The sequence below is a fragment of the Macrotis lagotis genome, chromosome 8, assembly GCF_037893015.1.
Source record: "Macrotis lagotis isolate mMagLag1 chromosome 8, bilby.v1.9.chrom.fasta, whole genome shotgun sequence".
Taxonomy (NCBI): domain Eukaryota; kingdom Metazoa; phylum Chordata; class Mammalia; order Peramelemorphia; family Peramelidae; genus Macrotis; species Macrotis lagotis.
The window spans coordinates 131,423,818-131,443,544 of record NC_133665.1 but is presented as its reverse complement, the minus strand read 5'-3'; the positions used below and the strand labels follow the sequence as shown (position 1 = coordinate 131,443,544).

Here is a 19,727-nt window from a genome sequence, read left to right as displayed (position 1 = left end):
TTTATTTTTCTTCTTCAATGAGGATTGGAAGGCAATTGAACTGTTTTAAGCTCGGGGGTGAGCTGTTTGAGTGATCTCAGAGTACAGTGAATTTATCCTAGAGAAACAGACATAGATAACACCAACACTCACTCCCATTTGGAACTGTCCTGTCAATCTTTCTTAGAGATGAAATCTTGCTGGGATAGTTCTCTATGCAGAATATGTGACCTTTATTTAGTCAGGGAATGACTCTCTTTGACTAAAATATTACTCATATGCCCTTCGTTTTTCAGTTGTTTTCAGTTGTGTATAATTCATGATCCCATATGGGATTTTCTTGGCAAAGATACTGGAGTAGTTTGCCATTTTCTTCTCCAGCTCATTTTACAGATGAAGAAACTGAGGCAAATAGGTGGGTGAGTGATTTGCCCAAGGTGACCCAGTTAGTAAGTGTCTGAGGTTAAATTTGAACTCATGAAGATGTCTTCTTGACTCCAAGCTGAGCACTCTATTCATTGCACCACCTAGTTAGCTAGCATGGCCAAGAGTTTGGAATTTTCCCATTACTTAGTAATTTGAGCTAAAGCATACATTATCATTGTTCCATGACCTTAACTAAGCTAAACTTAATAGATTACTGCCAAGTCTACTGAGAGTTTTTCTCATCACCACTCTCTTCTCTACCTCTTTAATTAATTCTTAATTGTCTTGCCAGAATTATATTTCTCATATATAGAATTAGAGGTATAAAGGAACCTTAGAGATATGTGGTCCCTCTCCCTCATTTTAGAGATGCGAAAACTGAGGTCCAAGCAAATTAAATGACTTGTACATAGTGAACTCTAGATAAATACTTGTTGATTGATTATAGGCAGTGTGGTTTAGTGGATAAAATAGTAGACTTTGAATCAGAAAGATCTGGATTTATATTTTGCCTTTACATTTATCAGAAGTGTGGCAATAATTATAAAAGTAGCAATAGTTTCTAGGTTTGCAAAGAGTCTTACAAATCCCTCACTTTATCCTTATAATAAGCTAGGAGGAAGGTGTTATTATCATCATTCCTATTTTACAAATTAGTAAAATAAGACAGAAGTTAAATAGCTTGCTCAGATGAAACAGCTTAGAGTCAGAGGTCAGATTTGAGCTCAGGTATTCCCAATTCCAGGTCTAGCACTGTATGTACTGTAACACTTAGCAACAAGTCACTTAATCTCTCTGGGCTTCAGCTTCCAAATCTGAAAAATGGAGAATTGACCTTGATGATTTCCAAAGTCCCTTCCATCTACGAATCTATGATCATAATCTCTTGCCTGAATTCACAGAGTTATTTTACTCTTCTGGTCAAAATTCATAAGGGGCCCCTTAGTACCGCCCCCAGAATAATAGCCATACTCTCAAGACATTCCCCAATATAGCACTATATATAAACATATATATATATATATATATATATATATATATATATATATATATATATATGTAATATGCTATAGTCTAGACAAACAAGACAACTCAGTTGATGCCATACCTTTGCTTGTAATGTTTCCTGTTCATGCCTGGAATTATACTATACTCATGTCTCTCTGCCTATTGAATTTTTATTCATCTTTTAAAGCCCCTTTACATTTAAAGTTTAATTTTAAACTCCTTTAAGAAATTTCCCTGATCTTCCCAGCCATTAATGACATCCCCTCTCCTCTTAGATTTCACATAGTACTTTACTTGTATTTCTAGCCTTTTAATTTGTATTTATTTTTTTGTGTGCGTGAATTCTAGCCTTATAATTTATATTTATTTTGTTTTATTTTGATTTCTACTCTTTAATTTGTATTTCTTTTGATGATTTTGAATTTTAGCCTTTAAATTGTATTTCCTTTTGAATTCTAGTCTTTCTGTTTGCATATCTTTTTTGGTATTATTTTGAATTTTGACTTTTTCATGCATATTGTACACCTCAACTAGAACACATGTGCCATGAAGAGGACTTGTCTTGTCTAATTTTGCATTTCTCTGAAGTCCTAGTGCAATGCTCTACATATGAATGCTCAATAAATATTTGGTGAATTGATTTTATAAATTGTACTCCTCAATAATCTTTAGATCTGTTTTTTTTTTTGCAGTTCCCTAATAAGAGAACTGATGTAGGAGGACTAGGACACAAAACAGGTAAGCTTTGATGTAGGGAGGAAAAAGTTAGGAAATACTTGGAGATGAGACTCTCAGAATATTCTCATGTTTAGAGCTCCATAGACACTGGTTCTCATGTTCCCATACAAGCACTCAGAGTACATACACATGTACCACATACAATATATACATATATATATATATACACACAATATATATATACATACATAGATTAAGGTGAGTCTTTATTTCACCCTACATAAAATGCAATCCTGCCCCATGTGCCAAATCCTCCAAAACCAAAACCCAAAAGCTAAACCCAGAAGACTCACAGTAGCCCATAAAGAATTGATCAGATTCTCCTCCCTCTGCTGAGTTCCACCTTGCCCATCATCCTCTACAGTTCCCCAGTTTCACAACACTACCCTAAGATTTAAAATCCCCTTAGAAAGGAAATGAATTTAAGGTTGCTGGAAGAGTACAGTAGCCCCTTCTGCAATGGAGAATACAATCTGTATTCAGAGAAAGAACTGTGGAGTTGGAACAAAGACCAAGGACTATTACCTTTAATTTAGAAAAAAAACTGATATCTTATTGTCTGATCTTATACTTTGTGTTTCTTCCTTAAGGATATGATTTCTCTCTCATCACAATCAATTTGGATCAATGTATACCATGGAAATGATGTAAAGATTGGCAAATTGCCTTCTGTGGGGGGGGGGAGAGGGAAGTAAGATTAAGGGAAAAATTGTAAAACTCAAAATAAATAAAATCTTTATGATTAAAGAAAAGAGTACAGTAGCCCCTAAAAATTCTGATGAATCTTACACACACTACTGAAAAATATGCAAGCTTCCAGTAATTATGGTATTATATTTCCCTGAGCTTTGGGATTCCCAAGGAAGGAAATGAATTTAGGATTGCTAAAGGGGGAATTCCCTTCCCATTAGATCAGAAACATTTTGAATAACTCACCCTTTCAAAATGTTTATTGACTGAATGACACACAGTAATATTGTGGAGGGCAAAGTCTAAGTCTTTTGCTTCCCTGTGCAGTGGGAAGTTTGTACTTAAGGTTCAAGGACCACATGCGTAATCATATTTTCAACTGACAGGTGGTGCTGCCAAAGAAATCCCTTTCTCCCTCTAAAAGGTAAGATCCTGGAATTATTGAACCTAAGATTGCTAGAGAGAAAAATCACCATTTCTCTTCTTGATCATAAAACTAGGTCCCTAAACTCTCTAGGAAGTGCCCATCTTCTAGGAAATTTCTCCTATCTAAAATGATAGAATTCAATAACTGTTGAGTTAGAGCACATCTAATGCCCATGTGCCTTTTGGCTTCATTGCCTTTTTAGTTTTTCCCCTTTTCTCCCCATTCATCCCTACCTACAGTCCCAGGAAGGGGTGACTCTCACCCACAATAATCAGCTGAATCAGTCTTAACCAGGGAGATCCACCTTCCATGAGATACCGACAGATCACCTGCTAATCTCTAACTAGGAAAACCCACAACCTCCACAGGGAACTGTAGTAAAAAAAAAAAATACCCATCTAAAGGTTCATGTCCTTATAACCTTATTGAACAAATCAGGTAATTTCCCTGAATAAACAGCCAACTGACATCAGTTTTCCTCTTTTCTGTAAATTAGTTGGTTGTCTCCAAGGGGCTTTTCCTAGGAAGTGATTTTGCTCTACATGTGACCCTGGGGCATGCCCCAGGACAAATTCCACCAATATGATCAATAGCTATTTTAATTCTTTATGATTAATGTAACCATACTCCTAGTTTCAAGGAACAACCAGTGAAAGTATGGCTTACTGGGCACAATCTGCCAAGATTTTATTTGGTCATTATAAAGACCAAAAGATGCCAACTTTAAGACAAATCCATGTAAAAGAAATATGTATCCATCGGAGAATTTTAGAATCACAAATTTAGAACTTGATGGGACCATAGAATCTATTTTGTCTATGAAACCCAAAAGCATATCTAATCCAGTCCTCTCTTTTTACAGATGAGGAACTGAGTTCCGGAAAGATTAAATAAATTGTTCAGTCACATAGGTGCTAAAAGGTATAGTCGTGATTCGGTGTTGTTTTTTCCCATTCAATTACACTCCACTAGAAGTGGCTAGGTGGTGCATTGGATAGAGTCATTGAAATAGGATCATCTGGATTCAAATCTGGCCTCAAGACCTTGGGCAAGTCACTTAGACTCTGACTGACTCCGTTTTCTTCATTCTAAAATGGGGATATCATAATCTCTACGTTCCAGGGTGGTTGTGAGGGTCAAATGAAATAATTTTTGTAAAACCTACCACATAGTAAGTGGTATGAAAATGCTGCTTTCCTTCCTCACTTCTTCTTCATCTTGCTACCACTAAGATGGAAGTAAAGCAAAAATTAAGGGGAAGCGGGTATGTCAGTGTGTGAGTTTAATTAATACTGAACATCGCCCTTCTAGTTCCAAATATTGTATCCTTTGTTTCCTTCTCCTGCTTGACCCCTATATCCTCCCCCCACATAACTAACTTTTTTTGGAAAGATCAGTGGGGTTAGGGGCGGCTAGGTGGTGCAGTGGATAGAGCACCGGCCCTGGAGTCAGGAGGACCTGGGTTCAAATCCGGTCTCAGACACTTAATAATTACCTAGCTGTGTGGCCTTGGGCAAGCCACTTAACCCCGTTTGCCTTGCAAAAACCTAAAAAAAAAACGATCAGTGGGGTTAATTGACTTGCCCAAGGTCACACAATTAGAGTCAAGTAAATGAGGTTGGATTTGAACTCACATTCTTCTGACTCCAGGACCAGTGCTCTCTCCACTGCAGAGCTGCCAAGTTACCCTTAGTCATTAATTCCCCTTCATCTAGTTCACCTTCTCTGTCCTGTATTTGATTTCCTTTCAGCAAGCTTCCTCAAGATAGTGCCCCCCCCCCCCAAATAGCAAGGGCTACCCCTGAGACCCTGAGTGGCTTGGTCTTGTCTCCTCTGCTCTCCAACAATTGCCACCTTGTGATCCAGCTCCTGTATCCCCATTCCCTCTTCCTACACCTCAGGACCCTCTACTATGGAAGAAAATAAGCTCTGAGGTGAGGAGGAATGCGACCCCTCAGCAGGGTTCTGTGGAAAACTCCTTGGAGACATATTACACGGAAGTCAGAAAACCTGATTGGATACAAGTTATATCTGGATCTGCTACAAGGTTACTGGGTGACTGTTGAGAAGCTAATTCACTTGCCCTTTTACTGATCCTCAGTTTTAAAAAAGAGGGGCATGGACTTGCTCATCACTTCAGTGCAACAACCAGGGACAATTTGGGGTTGTCTGCAATGGAGAATATCATCTGTGTCCAGAGAAAGAATTGTGGACTTTGAACAAAGACCAAAGACTATTACCTTCAAATTAGAAAAGAAAGTGTTATCTTATTATGTAATTTTACTATCTCATACTTTATTTTTCTTCCTTAAGGATATGATTTCTCTCTCATCACATTCAGCTGAGATCAACGTATACATGGAAACAATGTAAACACTAACAGAATGCCTTCTGTGGGGGGTGGGGGAGGGAAGCAAGAATGGGGGGAAAATTGTAAAACTCAAAATAAATAAAATCTTTTTTTAAAAAAATAAAAAATAAAAAAGAGGGGATCCTTGCACGTAGTTGGAAAAATAGATTTTTTTTAAAAAAGAGGGATCTACAAGGCATTTTTTAAAGGTTTTTGCAAGGCAATGGGGTTAAGTGGCTTGCCCAAGGCCACACAGCTAGGTTAATTGTTAAGTGTCTGAGGTTGGATTTGAACCCATACTCCTGACTCCAGGGCCTGTGCTTTATCCACTGCGCCACCTAGCCGCCCCTTACAAAGCATTTTTTAAAAGCTATTTTTCTTGTGTGGGATTTTGTCTGTTTTCTTCTGCAGCATGCTTAATTTGGAAATGTTTTGCATTAAATGCGCATGGAAAATAATAGATTGCCTTCCCAAGGCGGGAGGAAAGAAGGGAGAGAATATCGAACTCAAAACTTTAAAAACGAATTTAAAAAATATTACATGTAATTGGAAATGGAAAAAAGTTCACTTAAAAAACCCCAGAAATAAATAAAAGGAGGGATCTAGATTGGGTGAGTTCTGAGATCTGTTTTAGGCTTAACATGCTGCAGCTCACGTTTCAGATGGCTGAGAGTGGGCTAGATTTGAATCCCCGCTCAGATCCTCTCTCTCTTGCCCCGGCCTCAGTTTCTTTATCTGTAGAGCAGGGGTACGCGTTTCCTTAGTTCGTTTCCAGCCCCAAATCCTTGGATCCATTTGAAGGGAAAGGTTTCCGGAGCCTTGGCAGCTGATGCTCCTCTGGGGGCAGCAGCCTCTGGGGTGGGTGCCCTTCAGGCGGGGGGGGGGGCTTGCTCACCAGGGGCGGGGCCTCATTGGGACTTGGGGGAGGTGAGGACACGGGCTCCCGGCCCTCTGTGATGCAGCCCCGCGGAGGGGCGGTCATCTCCTCGCGGCCCGGCCCGGTGACGTCAGGGGGCGTCCCCCCACGCTGCCCCCGCCCCAGCTCGCCCCAGCGGCCGCGGCTTGGCCCAGCGCAAGGTCCGGCGGGTGACTGCAGGCGGCGACTCGGCCGCAGGCCCCCGCGGGGATGTAAGTAGCGCGTGGGCACCTGCCCCGGAGGAGCGACCCGAGGGCCCGGGGAGCCGGGCGGCTCTAGTCCCTTTGCCAGGCAGCTGGGCCCCGCGCCCCCCCCTCCGGATCGCGGTCGTGGCTGCCCCAGCTGAGTGGCCCCGCCGCCGCCGCCGCCTGGGGGAAGTGGGGGTCCCCAGCTGGACAGGCAGCTGGTCCAGGGGTGGGGGTCACCCAGAAGTGGCAGGCCCTGGGTGCGGGATGCAGACCTGCATTCCCGGCGCTCCCGCGGGTGAGGATCCCCTCCACCCCCGCTGCTCCCCGGAGTCTAGTCTCTCGGGCGAGCTAGGTGACCCAGAGTTCCCTTCTTCCCTCCCACCAGCCCCCAAGTGCCCCCCTGGGAGGAAAAGCCTGCCACAGGCAGTGTGGGACTCTGGGAAGGCCCCCAGTCCACCACCTTCTTTGGTCAGTGGGAAGGGGCAGGGGGTTTGGACCGGGAGCCCTTACCAGAGGTTGGCACTAGGATTCACAAGGCTTTTGCGAAATGACAGTGCCCCAACCAAAAGATAGGGCAGGGGAGGGCAGAGCATAGGGACCCTGAACAGATGGCAAGCTGAGGCCCGGGCGGGGAGATGTGAGTGTCTCAAGGAACCTGGTAGCTTCCGATCCAGGTAAACTGGCTGAATTCCCCCTTCCTTTACCGAAGAGGAAATAAGCTCAGAGGTATATAACTTTCTCAAGGTCACATGGAGAGAGGCAGGGTTGAAATGTAGGTTTCCCCCAAATCCAATCTCTTTTACTGCAAAGCTTTCAGTCCTCATCTTTAGCCCTCTCCATTCCTCTCTTGGACCTCCTCATTCCCACAACATGGACTGAGACCTTCTGATATGTTTGTTTTTAGTCTAAAAAAATCACAGCGTGGTGTAAAGGAAAGAACAGAATTCTGGGAAGTCAGGAGGTCAGGGTTCTGTTTCTAACTCTCTAAATTTACTATATGACTTTGAGAAAATCACTTTCTTCTTCTGGGATTCACTTTTGTCTCTGGTGAGATACAAAGCTTGGACTTGATGCCCTCTAAGGTCCCTTCCAGAGTAATGTATTTGGTGACCCATATGTGGATGCTGATCATGATTTGTTTGAAACAGCTTTGTAGCTCTGTATGCACAAGGCCAAATGTAATAGAAAGGATAAAGAACTTCCATCTCTTACATTTGTAGTTTTAACTTTTTCTTACCATTTTTCCCAAGTTTCTCCTCAACTTTTGGATTTTCTTCTTAGCAACTTCAGGAGATAATTCAGGGGGAGAGTGCAGTAATATTATCACTATTTTATGATATCTTTAAACAGAACCCTACTCTGAATCCACAAAGCGGCCTAGTGGTGACTGAGTTTTAGAACATTTTATCAGGACAGCAAAACATCTGACATCTACTATAATATTGATGATCAAATTAGAAAGATCTTGCCATAGACATATACCAGCTGAAGGACTGGAGAAATCTCTTTCCTTTGTTCAAACTTTAATTCTTCATCTGTGAAATGGAAATAATTCTTCTGGCACCTACTACTTGTTGTGAAGATTAAGCCATTAAGACTTATCTTTCAGTTTACAAATGAGGTTTAGAGAGCTCAAGTGACTTCACATGTAGTAAGAGACCAAAGTTGGATATGCATCTTGGTCTTTTTAACTTCACAAGGCCATGGTCGTATGGAATTTGGAAATCTTGTCTCTCTCTTCTGGAGGATTCCAGTTGACAGATCTTTGCTAGGAACTTATGAAGCACTTGATAGCCTGTTTCCTAGGGATCAGAAGAGTTTGGGGAGTTTGGAACCCAGTGATTTCTGAAGTGATCCTCCCCCCAACTTTAAGATTCTATGAGTCTACATTTATACTATCAGAAAGACCTGGAAAGGTCTGATGCTAAAGTAAACTGATACAAAGTAAAATGACCAGAAGCAGAACTTTGTACATAGTAACAGCAATAGTTAAAAAAATTTTATTTTTATTTTTGGCAGTGGAGTTAAGTGAGTTGCCCAAGGTCACACAGCTAGGCAATTGTTTTAAGTGTCTGAGGGCAAATTTGAATGTAGGCCCTCCTGATTCCAGGGCCAATGCTCTATTCATTGCACCACCTAGCTGCCCCAAGTAACAGCAATATTGCATGATGATCAATTTAACTAATCCAAGAAATACAATGAAGCAAGACAATTACAAAGGACAAAGGACAAAGAAATTCTTTCCAGAGAAAGAATTGAGTCTGAATGCAGATCAAATTATGCTTTTAAATTTTATTTTTCTTTTTCCTAATTTTTTGGGGGTATTTTCTTTCAGAACATGACTTATATGGAACTATGTCTTATGTGACTATACATGTAAACATACCAAATTACTTGCCTTCTCAATGAGGGGAGAGTAGAGAGAAATTGGGAGAGAATTTGGAACTCAAAATTTTAAAAAATGAATGTTAAAAATTGTTTTTACATGTAATTGTGGAAAATATAAAATATTAAATAAAACTTCATTTTAAAAATCTTTCTATTACACACCAAAAAAAAAAGATTCCATGATTCTGTTCTGAGTTAATATTCTGTTTATTTCTTTCTGTCTGTGCCTCAAGGCCTCATAACACTATGCTATACCAAGAAGTGGCAAAGACCTGCTGGCCCATTGTCTACTCTCCAAGGTACAACATCGCATTCATGGGCTTGGAGAAACTCCATCCATTTGATGCTGGGAAATGGGGAAAAGTCATCCATTTCTTAAAAGGTAAAAGCAGGTCTTTCTGCCTGATCTCAACAGGCACGTTCAAAGTAATTCTGTAGCAACACTGTGGAAAATGCGGGTGAAGCTGGTTTTCAGTGACCTTTACCTTTCTTTTCACTGTGTCTTTCCCAAGTTAAAAAAAATTTCCCATCTTTGGAAAATGATTTTGCACTGAAGGATAGTTAGATGGTGCAGTTGATAGAATGCTGGGCCTGGAGTTAGGAAGACTCCTCTTTGTGAGTTCAAAACCAGCTTCAGATATTTACCTTGGGCAAGTCACTTAACTCTTCAAAATGAATCGAATCAATAGCCCATGGATCTAGCCTCTGGATTTCAATTCATGTGTATCTAATGATAGCTATTTTCAACTGGGGACAGATTCTGAAGACCTCAGGGGTATAGCCAGTGGGATTTTAGACTGGCAAGACAAAGGCTGATTTTTCCCTGAGGTTGCCTCTTGGAAGATATGTAAAGGGTATGGTTTATCTTGGTTACAGAAGATAATTTCCTTACTGATGTCATGCTGGTGGAGGCCAGAGAAGCCACTGAAGAAGATCTGCTGGTGGTACACACACAAAGATACTTGAATAGGTTGAAGGTAAGGAGGAATGGAGTCCCTTTGGCCAGGCTTGTTTGGAATGGGTTTCCCCGCAGGAGGCTCTCTTGCTATTTCCTGTGTTTTCTCTTGACTTTCTTCTTTATATCTTCTTTGGTTTCCCAATCAGGATAGAAAGTAGTTTAGAGACCTGGAGTCCTCTGCAAATAGGTCAGTCCTTTCTTTGGCTGTCCAGCATGTTGAGAACTCCATATCTAATTACTTTGGCCAATGAGTTGAGGTAGTGTTCTTTGTCTTCCTTCAATGTATCCTTGAGAAATAATTTGTAAGTCTCCAAATGTATCTATCAGACAGACCTCAGGTTCTTTTATTTTAAAACAGGCAACTTTCCTAGAGTGAGAACTGTCCCTTCCAACACCCACATTAATTTTCTCTTTGAGCAATCAGCCTCCTTTCTCTTTTCATATAGGCATCTGGGAGTTCTGGTGTGAGGTTTCCATAGATCTATTAACAAATTCAGTTCAATCCATATACCTATGTATAAGACATATAGGTAAGACATAGAGCTACTTGACCATGTTCTGTAGTAGTTTGAGACCTTTGCCTAGTAAGGTGTACCAAAGACTTGTGATAGATTCCTGTTTAGAAGCTAGTATAAGGGGTGTTTCCAGGGTGTATTATGAATTTTAGACATTTAAGGAAGTGGGTAACTAAGAGGGGTTGAATTTCTAGACTTTACTTGAATATATGATTTTTATCTAGCTCTTTGTACATTTTAAGGTTACCAGGGTAGTCATTGATCCATCTGAAGTGACCCTTCCCCCAACTTTAAGATTCTATGAGTCTACATTTATACTATCAGAAAGACCTGGAAAGGTCTGATACAAAAGTAAACTGATACAAAGTAAAATGACCAGAAGCAGAACCTTGTACATAGTAACAGCAATAGTTAAAAAATTTTTATTTTTATTTTTGGCAATGGAGTTAAGTCACCACATGACTGACCTACCTCTTTTCCTGGAACACATCTCTTACAGCACTTCGTATGTGTTTATTATAAGTTCAAGTCATCATATGTTTACTAAGCATCTACTACATTCAGGGTCACTGTTAGAAATTTGCTGAGTGCTTGTCCCCAAAATGCATCTTCTCATAGGATTTTTGTGTCACCTGCAACTTTTACTCTTCAGAGGTTGTGGCATTCTGAGCTTTACAATCTTTGCAAGTAGTCATGAGAATATTTGTATTTAAAAGATAAGTTTTTGCATTAAGGGGCAGTTTGTGATTCTTGAAAGTACCATCTGGCTCACTTTCTTTCTCCTGTAAAGTTCTGGATCCAGATTTTTTGTCCTACTGCAGTACTTGTCTCAGTTGCAAAGATTGCTGGGCCAAATGGAGATGTATAGATAATAGACAATTTTCAATTCTCCTATATAGATTAACTATATATCTTTTAAGTAATTATGGCTCCTATTGAAGAGTAGTTGTAATATTCTTGGGCTGGATCATAATCAACCCAATTTTATCTGCATACAGTTGAATCTGAAGGACCTTGTTACCATAGGAATATTTTCCTCTTCTATTTGAAAATTGTATAGGTCATCTTTCATGATAGGATAGACACCTTTGGCAATCATTCATCTTTCTTTTTTATGTTTCATTTTTTGTAAACAGGAGGCCACTGAATAGTTAACTCAATGGTTGGTATTTGTCAAGGAATTTTATATGATTTTAATATATACTTGACCTTGTAGGATGAGGACCTTTAAGACTGTGTGTTTATGTATGTACACATTCACACCTGTACATGTTTTTGTGCAAATCAGCAGATACAAAAGATAACAAGATAGCTTATTTTCTCTTTGTCTTTTAGAGAATTGGGTAATTGTAAAGCTGTTTTTACAGCTTTATTTCTGAAAGTCTGCTGATTGTATTCTCATATTTTCATTAAGGTTATCTTCAGTATGTTTGTAGATTATTTTCATAGTGATTATAAAGGTGAGAATGTAGCCTTATGAGTTGGTAGCCATCAGGATTATTTTGGTAGCCTTTTCTGGGTAGTGGAAGTATTCATGAATTTTTCCATTGTTTTGATTTTCTTCCCTTTCTGAAACATCTTGGCAAATGATCCTTTGATGCTTTCAAGATTATGTTCCATCTAGTGCCATTTCACCTTCCTTGTATAGTCAAAGACTGAAGGGTGAGAATACAAATGGATCATCTGATAATGATGAAATAGACCATCAGGGAAACATTGGAAGTTTTGTTCCATTTTTCGTCTCTTCATTGTCACTCAGCCAGTTTTGCCTTTAAATTATTCTTAGGATGATATGATTCATTTGGAGCTCATGGCAAGCTTTTGAAGTCTCACTTTTGCTTCTATTACTTTTCATTCTTTTCTGAGGGGATAATTGCTGGGTATTTTCCATTATCATCCTTCTTGTTTTACAAATGAATTTGTATTCTAACTTCTGTTACCCTTGGCAAAGGCATCTTATGCTTGTTGACAAAGGCAGTTTCTGGATTCATTTGGCCTCTTCATGATGACAGTTACTTTACTGTGGTTAACCTTTTAAAAGAAATGGTGAATTGAATCAAAATCTTTTGTTTTTTGTTCATTTCCTATTTTTTGACCCCACCTTATTTGTAGAGATCAGATAATAGGACTCAAGGTTTTATTTTTTATCTTTCTCCTTTCTCCTAATTTAATGATGATTTCGACTGTTGCTCCAGCTTGTCAGTGGTCTGAATGCACAATAAACAACTGATTCTGCTGACTCTCAGAGGAGTAGTCATTTTCCTGTCAAGATAAAGGTTACGGTGTTTTTGAGTGAGTGTGTGTGAGTGTGTGTGTGTGTGTGTGTGTGTGTGTGTGTGTGTGTGTGTGTGTGTGTTTTATTGTTTATTATTTGCCAGGTCCAGAGCCTCCTTATCTTCTTAAAGTATTTATGACATATAGACCTTGAATTTTCAAAGTGACCTAAAATCCTTTGGTCTTTCATTTCTTGTTTTTTTTAAATTTTATTTATTTAAGGCAATGGGTAAGTGACTTGCCCGAGGCCACACAGTTAGGCAATTATTAAGTGTCTGAGGCTGGATTTGAACTTAGGTCCTCCTGACTCTCTAGGACTGGTGCTCTATCTTCTGTTAGACCTAGCTGTCCCAGTCTTTCATTTCTAAAAACCTAAGTAATATTTTTTGACATTCTTTTTTTATCACCTTCTGCAGCCATTAAAGTTAGCAAATATCTAAGTATATGTTAACTTGGTTTAGATCATTTTCTCCAAGGTTTATATATATGGGATTTCACTCCTCCTTCAACTTTTTCAGTAGATATCAGTGTACAAGTGTCAGTTAATGTATACTTATGCTGAACATCTTGAGCATCATAAAATGAGATGACCAAGTATACCAGCAAATGCTTTTTGAAGACTTTGATTTCACATTAAAACAAGCTCTGTGAAATCTTTTGTTTAGCCTCTTTAACTGAGGCTTCCTTTTATATTTTGATTTCATTTCCTTTAAGAAGATCAATATTTATGTAGTTCAGTTCTTTAAGAATATCTTTGACCCAATATATTGGTCTCTGGACAAAGTTCTCACCATTAGGCTACTTAAAGTTAGACTAATATTTATAGAAGATCTAAAAACTGTTATTTTGCCCTTTCTCTACTCCATTTCCTACCCTCATTCCTTTGGAAGGGTTCCACATATGACTAAGGACCATTCTATATTTTTCTTGATTCTATACATTCCTGTGACCAAAGACTTCCTTACCTTCTGCCCAAGCTGTTGGTGATAACTCTCCCCGTACTTAGGTGTCTTCTTAGTTATCATACTTCTTTGGGGACCATTCTCAAATACTTCCCAGCATAGTTGATACTGCCAGAACTTTCACTTTCCTGAAATAGTTTTTTAATATAATCCAGGGCCATCAGCATGCCATGGTAAGGAATTAGAATAGAATTTTGTAGAAGGGGGAAACCTCCTTTCTGTTTTTTCATTATGTCTAGAAAATGAGGCTTATATTTTCCTAGCACAGATGGAAAAACTCAATGTGGAGCCTCAACGCTTCCCCAATTTGGAGTCTTGTTTATTTTTTAAAATAATAATAATTTGACCAAAAATTATTTTTTGAAAAGAGCTTCCTAGGGCCCATTGATAATGGTTCAGGTTCAGGCAATGGAATTGAAATAGTGATGACATATGGTAGGTGGGTGGGTGTGACTTTTCTGAGAAAATCAGCTTCCCTATCTTCTTAGATTTGGTGGTAGGAGGGAAATCTTTGGCAGCATTCCTGAAAGTTATCAAATCAATCAGCAAGTCTTTATTGAATAATGTCTTTTTTTTTCCAGGTTCAAGTTCCCCTCTGCTCACTAGAAAATACTTTGTATATATTTTTAAAATTTATTGGTCCACTTTGTGCTCCTTTCTCAATAGAATATAAGCTTATTGAGGACAGAATTTTTGTCTTTGTATCTGCACTATCTAGCAGAGTGTGGCAGGTTGCAAGCATTCAAATGGGATTGCTGAATGAATGAATGAATGAATGTTCACACCTCCATTGTGGGGGAAATAATGGAAGAAGCTCTAAAAGAATTCTGATTTTGTATACATGAGATCTGCTAGTTAGAGGACAATGGATGACAATAGTATTAGCTACTAATGGGAAGGAAAGAAGACTGAAGAAGAGGAGAGAAGTGAGGAGAAATGAAAAGAAATTAAAAGTGTTTCTCATCCCTTGATCAATTAATAAAACTGATCTTCTACTTTCTGTACCAACCTCCCCTCTTCTGCCTCAAAGAACCTTCCTTTCATTTCCCTCTTATATAGATGTCCTACCTGTGTAGTATCCAAAGTTCCAGATCTTTGAAACCTCTAATCAAAACTTCTAACCTTATGTCCAGTCCCTTTGCATCCTAAATTCTATTTGAACTAATTTGATAAATTCTTCTGTTGCCAAAGTGCTAATTCTTTGACAAAATTGCTACTAATAACTTACTAATGATATTTATTACAAAGTTGCTAATAATAGCTTGGCACATTAGCCATAATACTTGAGCTTACTTTAATTTGAACACCTTTGGTGCCTTAACTCAAAGATGGGAGCTATGTCAGCTGGAGCTGGAGAGAGTTGTAGTGGGGATGGGAAGTAAGGGGTACGTAAGGGGTGCGTTTAAGTCTTATCAAACAGTGACCTTTATTAAGCCCTGCTTTGTGGCAGGCACTCTGTGCAGTGCTGTGGGTACAACTACAAAGAATGAAACAGTTCCTGCTATCAAGGAACTTACATTCCATAAAGAAACTACAAAGAATGAAACAGTTCCTGCTATCAAGGAACTTACATTCCATAAAGAAATATATTCAGAGGAGGCTAGGTGGTGTAGTGGATAAAGCACCGGTTTTGGAGTCAGGAGTACCTGGGTTCAAATCCAGTCTTAGACACTTAATAATTACCTAGCTGTGTGGCCTTGGGCAAGCCACTTAACCCCGTCTGCCTTGCAAAAACCTAAATATATTCAGAATAAATAAAAAGAGAAAAATATAAATATAAACAAGATAGGTTAGAAGGGAGGGAACTTCAATTGAAATTTAAGGGCTTCATGTAGAAACTGGTATTTAAACTGTGTCTTGAAAGAAGAGAGGAATTCATTGAGGCATTGAAGAAAGGATGGCATTCCAAGCATGGAAGTAGGAGATTGTTGGTTTTGTTGGATCTGCAAGTTTAATTGTTGTTGACTTGTTTTAGTCATGTTCAACTTTGTGTGACCCCATTTTCTTGGCAGTGATACTAGAATGATTTGCTGTTTGCTTCTCCAGCACAGTTTAGAGATGAGGAAACTGAGGGACTTGTTCAGGTGAATGAGTATGTGAGGTGAGCTCAGAAAGAGGAGTGAATCTTCCTAATTCCAAGTCTGGTGCTCTATCCACTGTGTCACCGAGTTGCCCCTTCTAAAGTTTAGAGGGGCATAAATATACAGTGAGGATCGAATGGGATCAGATTGTGAAATATTTAAAATGTTAAACAAAATGTTTGTGTTGTATTCTAGAATCAATAGACAGCCACTTGCAAGTATTGTCTAGGGGTATTATGTGATTAGTTCTCCATTTAAGGGAAGTTCCTTTGGCAGCTATTAATATTAGAAGAGACTTGAGTCAGGGAGAAAAATTAGGAAGCCTTTACAATAAATAATCTAGATGAGAAATAATGAGGATCTACTTAAGCTCTGTCTGCCTTAGTTTTGTCCTCTATATAATGGGGATAATATTAGGACCTCCCTAATAAGGTTGGGAGAATAAAATGAGATACTATTTTTCTTTAGATTTTTGCAAGGCAAACGGGGTTAAGTGGCTTGCCTAAGGCCACACAGCTAGGTAATTATTAAGTGTCTGAGACCGGATTTGAACACAGGTACTCCTGACTCCAGGGTCGGTGCTCTATCCACTACACCACCTAGCCAGCCCATGAGATACTATTTCTAATGTACTTTTTGCAAAACTTAAAGTACTCTATAAATACTGGTAATTATTTTGTTGTTGCTGCTGTTTATATGAATGGATAAAAGAGATACTGGTAATTATTTTGTTGTTGCTGTTGTTTATATGAATGGATAAAAGAGATCCAATTGGACATATGCTTTGTAAGTAGAAATGGAAAGAGTGGACAATTGATTGGATATATAGGCTGAAGGAGAGTGAAGGTGATGCCAGGGTTATAAATCTGAGAAACCGAGAGGAATGTATATTAAATAAAAGATGAGATACATTTCTTTCATGAAAAAAAAGTTTGATGCATCTGGAACATCCAGATTGTCCAAAAGACAGTTGGTAATGCTGGGCACCAGTTCAAGTATTAGAGAATAACCTTAGCTATATAGATCTGTGACTTATCTGAACAAAAAGGTTAATTAAACCCATGAGAGCTGAAGGTATTACCAAGAGAGAAGAAAAGGGAGCCCAGGATAGAGGCTTGGAGAATAATATTCAGAGAAGGGTTGGGGTGAATGGATGACATAGATAATGGACCAGCAAAGAGAGGAGACTGAGAAGAATGAGTTGGATAGATAGAAGGATAATCATGAGATAGAGCAAGCTGTCATGAAAACACAGAGAGGAGAGAGGGTGAGGAAAAAGGGGTCAGTAGTGTCAAATGAAGCAGACACCTAAATAGGAAAAGGACAGATCTGGCAATTAAGGGATCATTGTATTTTTGGAGAGAGCAGTTTTAGTTGAGTGATAAAGGTGGGAAACTATATTGCAGAGCCTTGAGGAGTAAGTAAAAAATAAGGAAATGGGGACTAAAAGTGTAGACCTCTTTTTTTAAAGAGTTTGACTGAGCGTGGGGGAGAGATAAAAGATGATAACTGGAGGGCATGGTAGGTTGGTCCAATGAAGGCTTTTTTAAAAAGATGGGGAGGAGAGGCTTAGGCATATTTGAAAGTAGCCCATAGCATATATTTAGGCAACTCCATTTATTGTGAGGTTTGTCCCTCTTAGGGAGGAAAAGGGATGAAATGGGATGAAATTACTAAGTGTGGTAAAGAATTTTATTTGTACTTTCCAACTGAGGATTTGTTGGGGTCTATCTATTACATGTTATCCTAGATAACTTCAAGAACAACTTCAGTGATTATTATCATTATTATTAATAATAATAATGAAAATAATACTGTATCTTCTGTGTGTAAAACATTGTTCTAGATACATTACTCACCTGAAGAAATGGTCCCTTAGATTTGTCTCAAATCCTTTAATGGAGCTGCTGAGCAGAACCCTTTCCTGTCTTTTTTTTTGTCCTAGAATCCAGTCCATGCAAAGGGTGGGGCTCTAGATTTTTCACAGAACTTGATTCCCTTCCTCTGGGGAGGTTAATGGCCTAGAATAAACCTGAACTTTTTGGAACCCTGAATCCTATTCTCCCTGTTTCTCTACCTTGTGGTGTGGGGTTTGTTGAGTTACCTTTACTATATGTGTATCCCATGCATATGGCTCACAGCTCTTCTCAGGTTTGAAATCACTCTTCCCATGGATACTATGTGCATTGATGAGACAGTGTACCTCATGTTTATGGGGGTTTATGTTTAGTAGCTACTATTTTTAATCTGACATCTTAGTAAATAACCTCTTAGTAAACATCTTTTTTTTTTTAGGTTTTTTCCAAGGCAGTGGGGTTAAGTGGCTTGTCCAATGCCACACAGCTAGGTAATTATTAAGTGTCTGAGGCCAGATTTGAACTCAGATACTCCTGACTCCAGGGCTGGTGCTCTATACATTGCACCACGTAGCCACCCCTTAGTAAACATTTTAATAACATCTTAGTAACTACTTTGACTAAATGTTCATTGTGTCTTCTGTATGATGGTTAATGAAAAGTTTTAGAAAAATTGCCCTTACAACTCAAATATCTGCCACTCTCTAGAATCCCAATACAGAGAATAAATTTGGGGAATATCTTAGAAGTCCTAAAGGATCTTTGGGGTGGTATTTCTTCTCTATGGATCGGAAGAATCAAGGTATTGTAGGATAAATTGTCAGAAGTAAATTAGACTTTCAACAGATATGTTAGCTTAGTCAACAGTTTATAGCCTCTAGTTTCCCTCCTCCCTATTACAGTCTAGACTGAAGGAAATAGGTAAGAACCTCAGTCAGCTGAATTGCCTTTCCTAGTTATAGGAGGATTGGCTGTATATATTTCAGAGTGAAGGTAGAAGGAAGAATAGGTAAGATTTAATTAGATCTTAGCTGGCATTGCTTACAGGCTGTGAGTTTACTGTACCCATAAGCACAGCAACTTGGGGAGAGAAACCCTGACTCATATGGGTGCAGAGCAAGACTGACTACCCATTCCCTGCTTCACTATGTCCCATTACCCATTGCTTGGTTTGTTTTCCTATTCCAACTCCCCCATACACCCCTAACTCACATGTCTCATGGAAAGGTTTTATGGCCATTACAGTTTTTAAAAAATGGCACTCCTTTCTACCTAGCTTTATCACAGAGTATTGGAATCAAGATCCAGAAGGGACTATGTGAAACAGCTATGGATGGTGAGAGGGCAATGGATTTGGTACACTTCAAATATTGTCTCTGCTTATATGGCAAGTATTCCCTTAAATGGTGCAACTAGGTAACATAGTGATTAGAATGCTGGGCTTGAAGTCAGGAGGACCTGTGTTCAAATCCAACTTCAGACACTTACTAACTCTGGGATCCTGGGCAAGTCACGTAATCCTGTTTGTTTCAGTTTCCTTATCTGACAAATGAGCTGAGAAGGAGATGGCAAACCACTCCAGTGTCTGGGCTAAGAAAACCCCAAATGGAATCATGAAGAGTCAGACACAATTGAAGCTACTGAAAAACAGTTCACTTGTATTTGTTAGACCTCAGTTATCCTATCTGTAAAATCAGGAGTTTATACAACATAGTCCTTGAGGTCCTTTCCAGGTCTACATCCATAATCCTAAGATTACTGGGAAATCATATTTAACAGATTGGGTGAGCCAAATCAGGCAGAGCCTTAGAAACTGGGCAGTGGAACTTAGACTTGAATTTCAGAGTTACTATGTTTTTTGAGTAGGGTAGTAGATCATGAAGAAAAAGAAAAAAATAACGTTTTGGGAAGATTTCTCTTGCAGAAGTGTCTAGTTTGGATTGGAGAGAAGATGAGTGAGTCAAGGAACCT

General features: G+C 39.1%; 1 protein-coding gene and 1 long non-coding RNA gene across 6 annotated transcripts in view; both read left to right on the top strand.

The window, feature by feature from the left end:
* LOC141496152 (uncharacterized) overlaps window positions 1-4,700 on the top strand; it is a 63,205-nt gene extending 58,505 nt beyond the window's left edge. For 2 of the 3 annotated variants that reach the window (XR_012470957.1, XR_012470955.1), the window contains 2 exons: window positions 2,106-2,151; window positions 2,742-4,700. This is a non-coding gene — a long non-coding RNA (uncharacterized LOC141496152). The remainder of the gene's footprint in view (window positions 1-2,105; window positions 2,152-2,741) is intronic. The other variant, XR_012470956.1, reaches the window with a different exon arrangement.
* A 1,966-nt stretch (window positions 4,701-6,666) lies between these two features.
* Window positions 6,667-19,727, top strand: part of HDAC11 (histone deacetylase 11) — a 39,485-nt gene continuing 26,424 nt past the window's right edge. For 2 of the 3 annotated variants that reach the window (XM_074198370.1, XM_074198371.1), the window contains exons 1-3: window positions 6,667-6,746; window positions 9,344-9,492; window positions 9,987-10,087. In XM_074198370.1, coding sequence (XP_074054471.1) covers window positions 6,745-6,746; window positions 9,344-9,492; window positions 9,987-10,087 — 252 coding nt within the window. In that variant the 5' untranslated portion in view covers window positions 6,667-6,744. Of the gene's footprint in view, window positions 6,747-9,343; window positions 9,493-9,986; window positions 10,088-19,727 lie in introns of those variants that run through there. The other variant, XM_074198372.1, reaches the window with a different exon arrangement.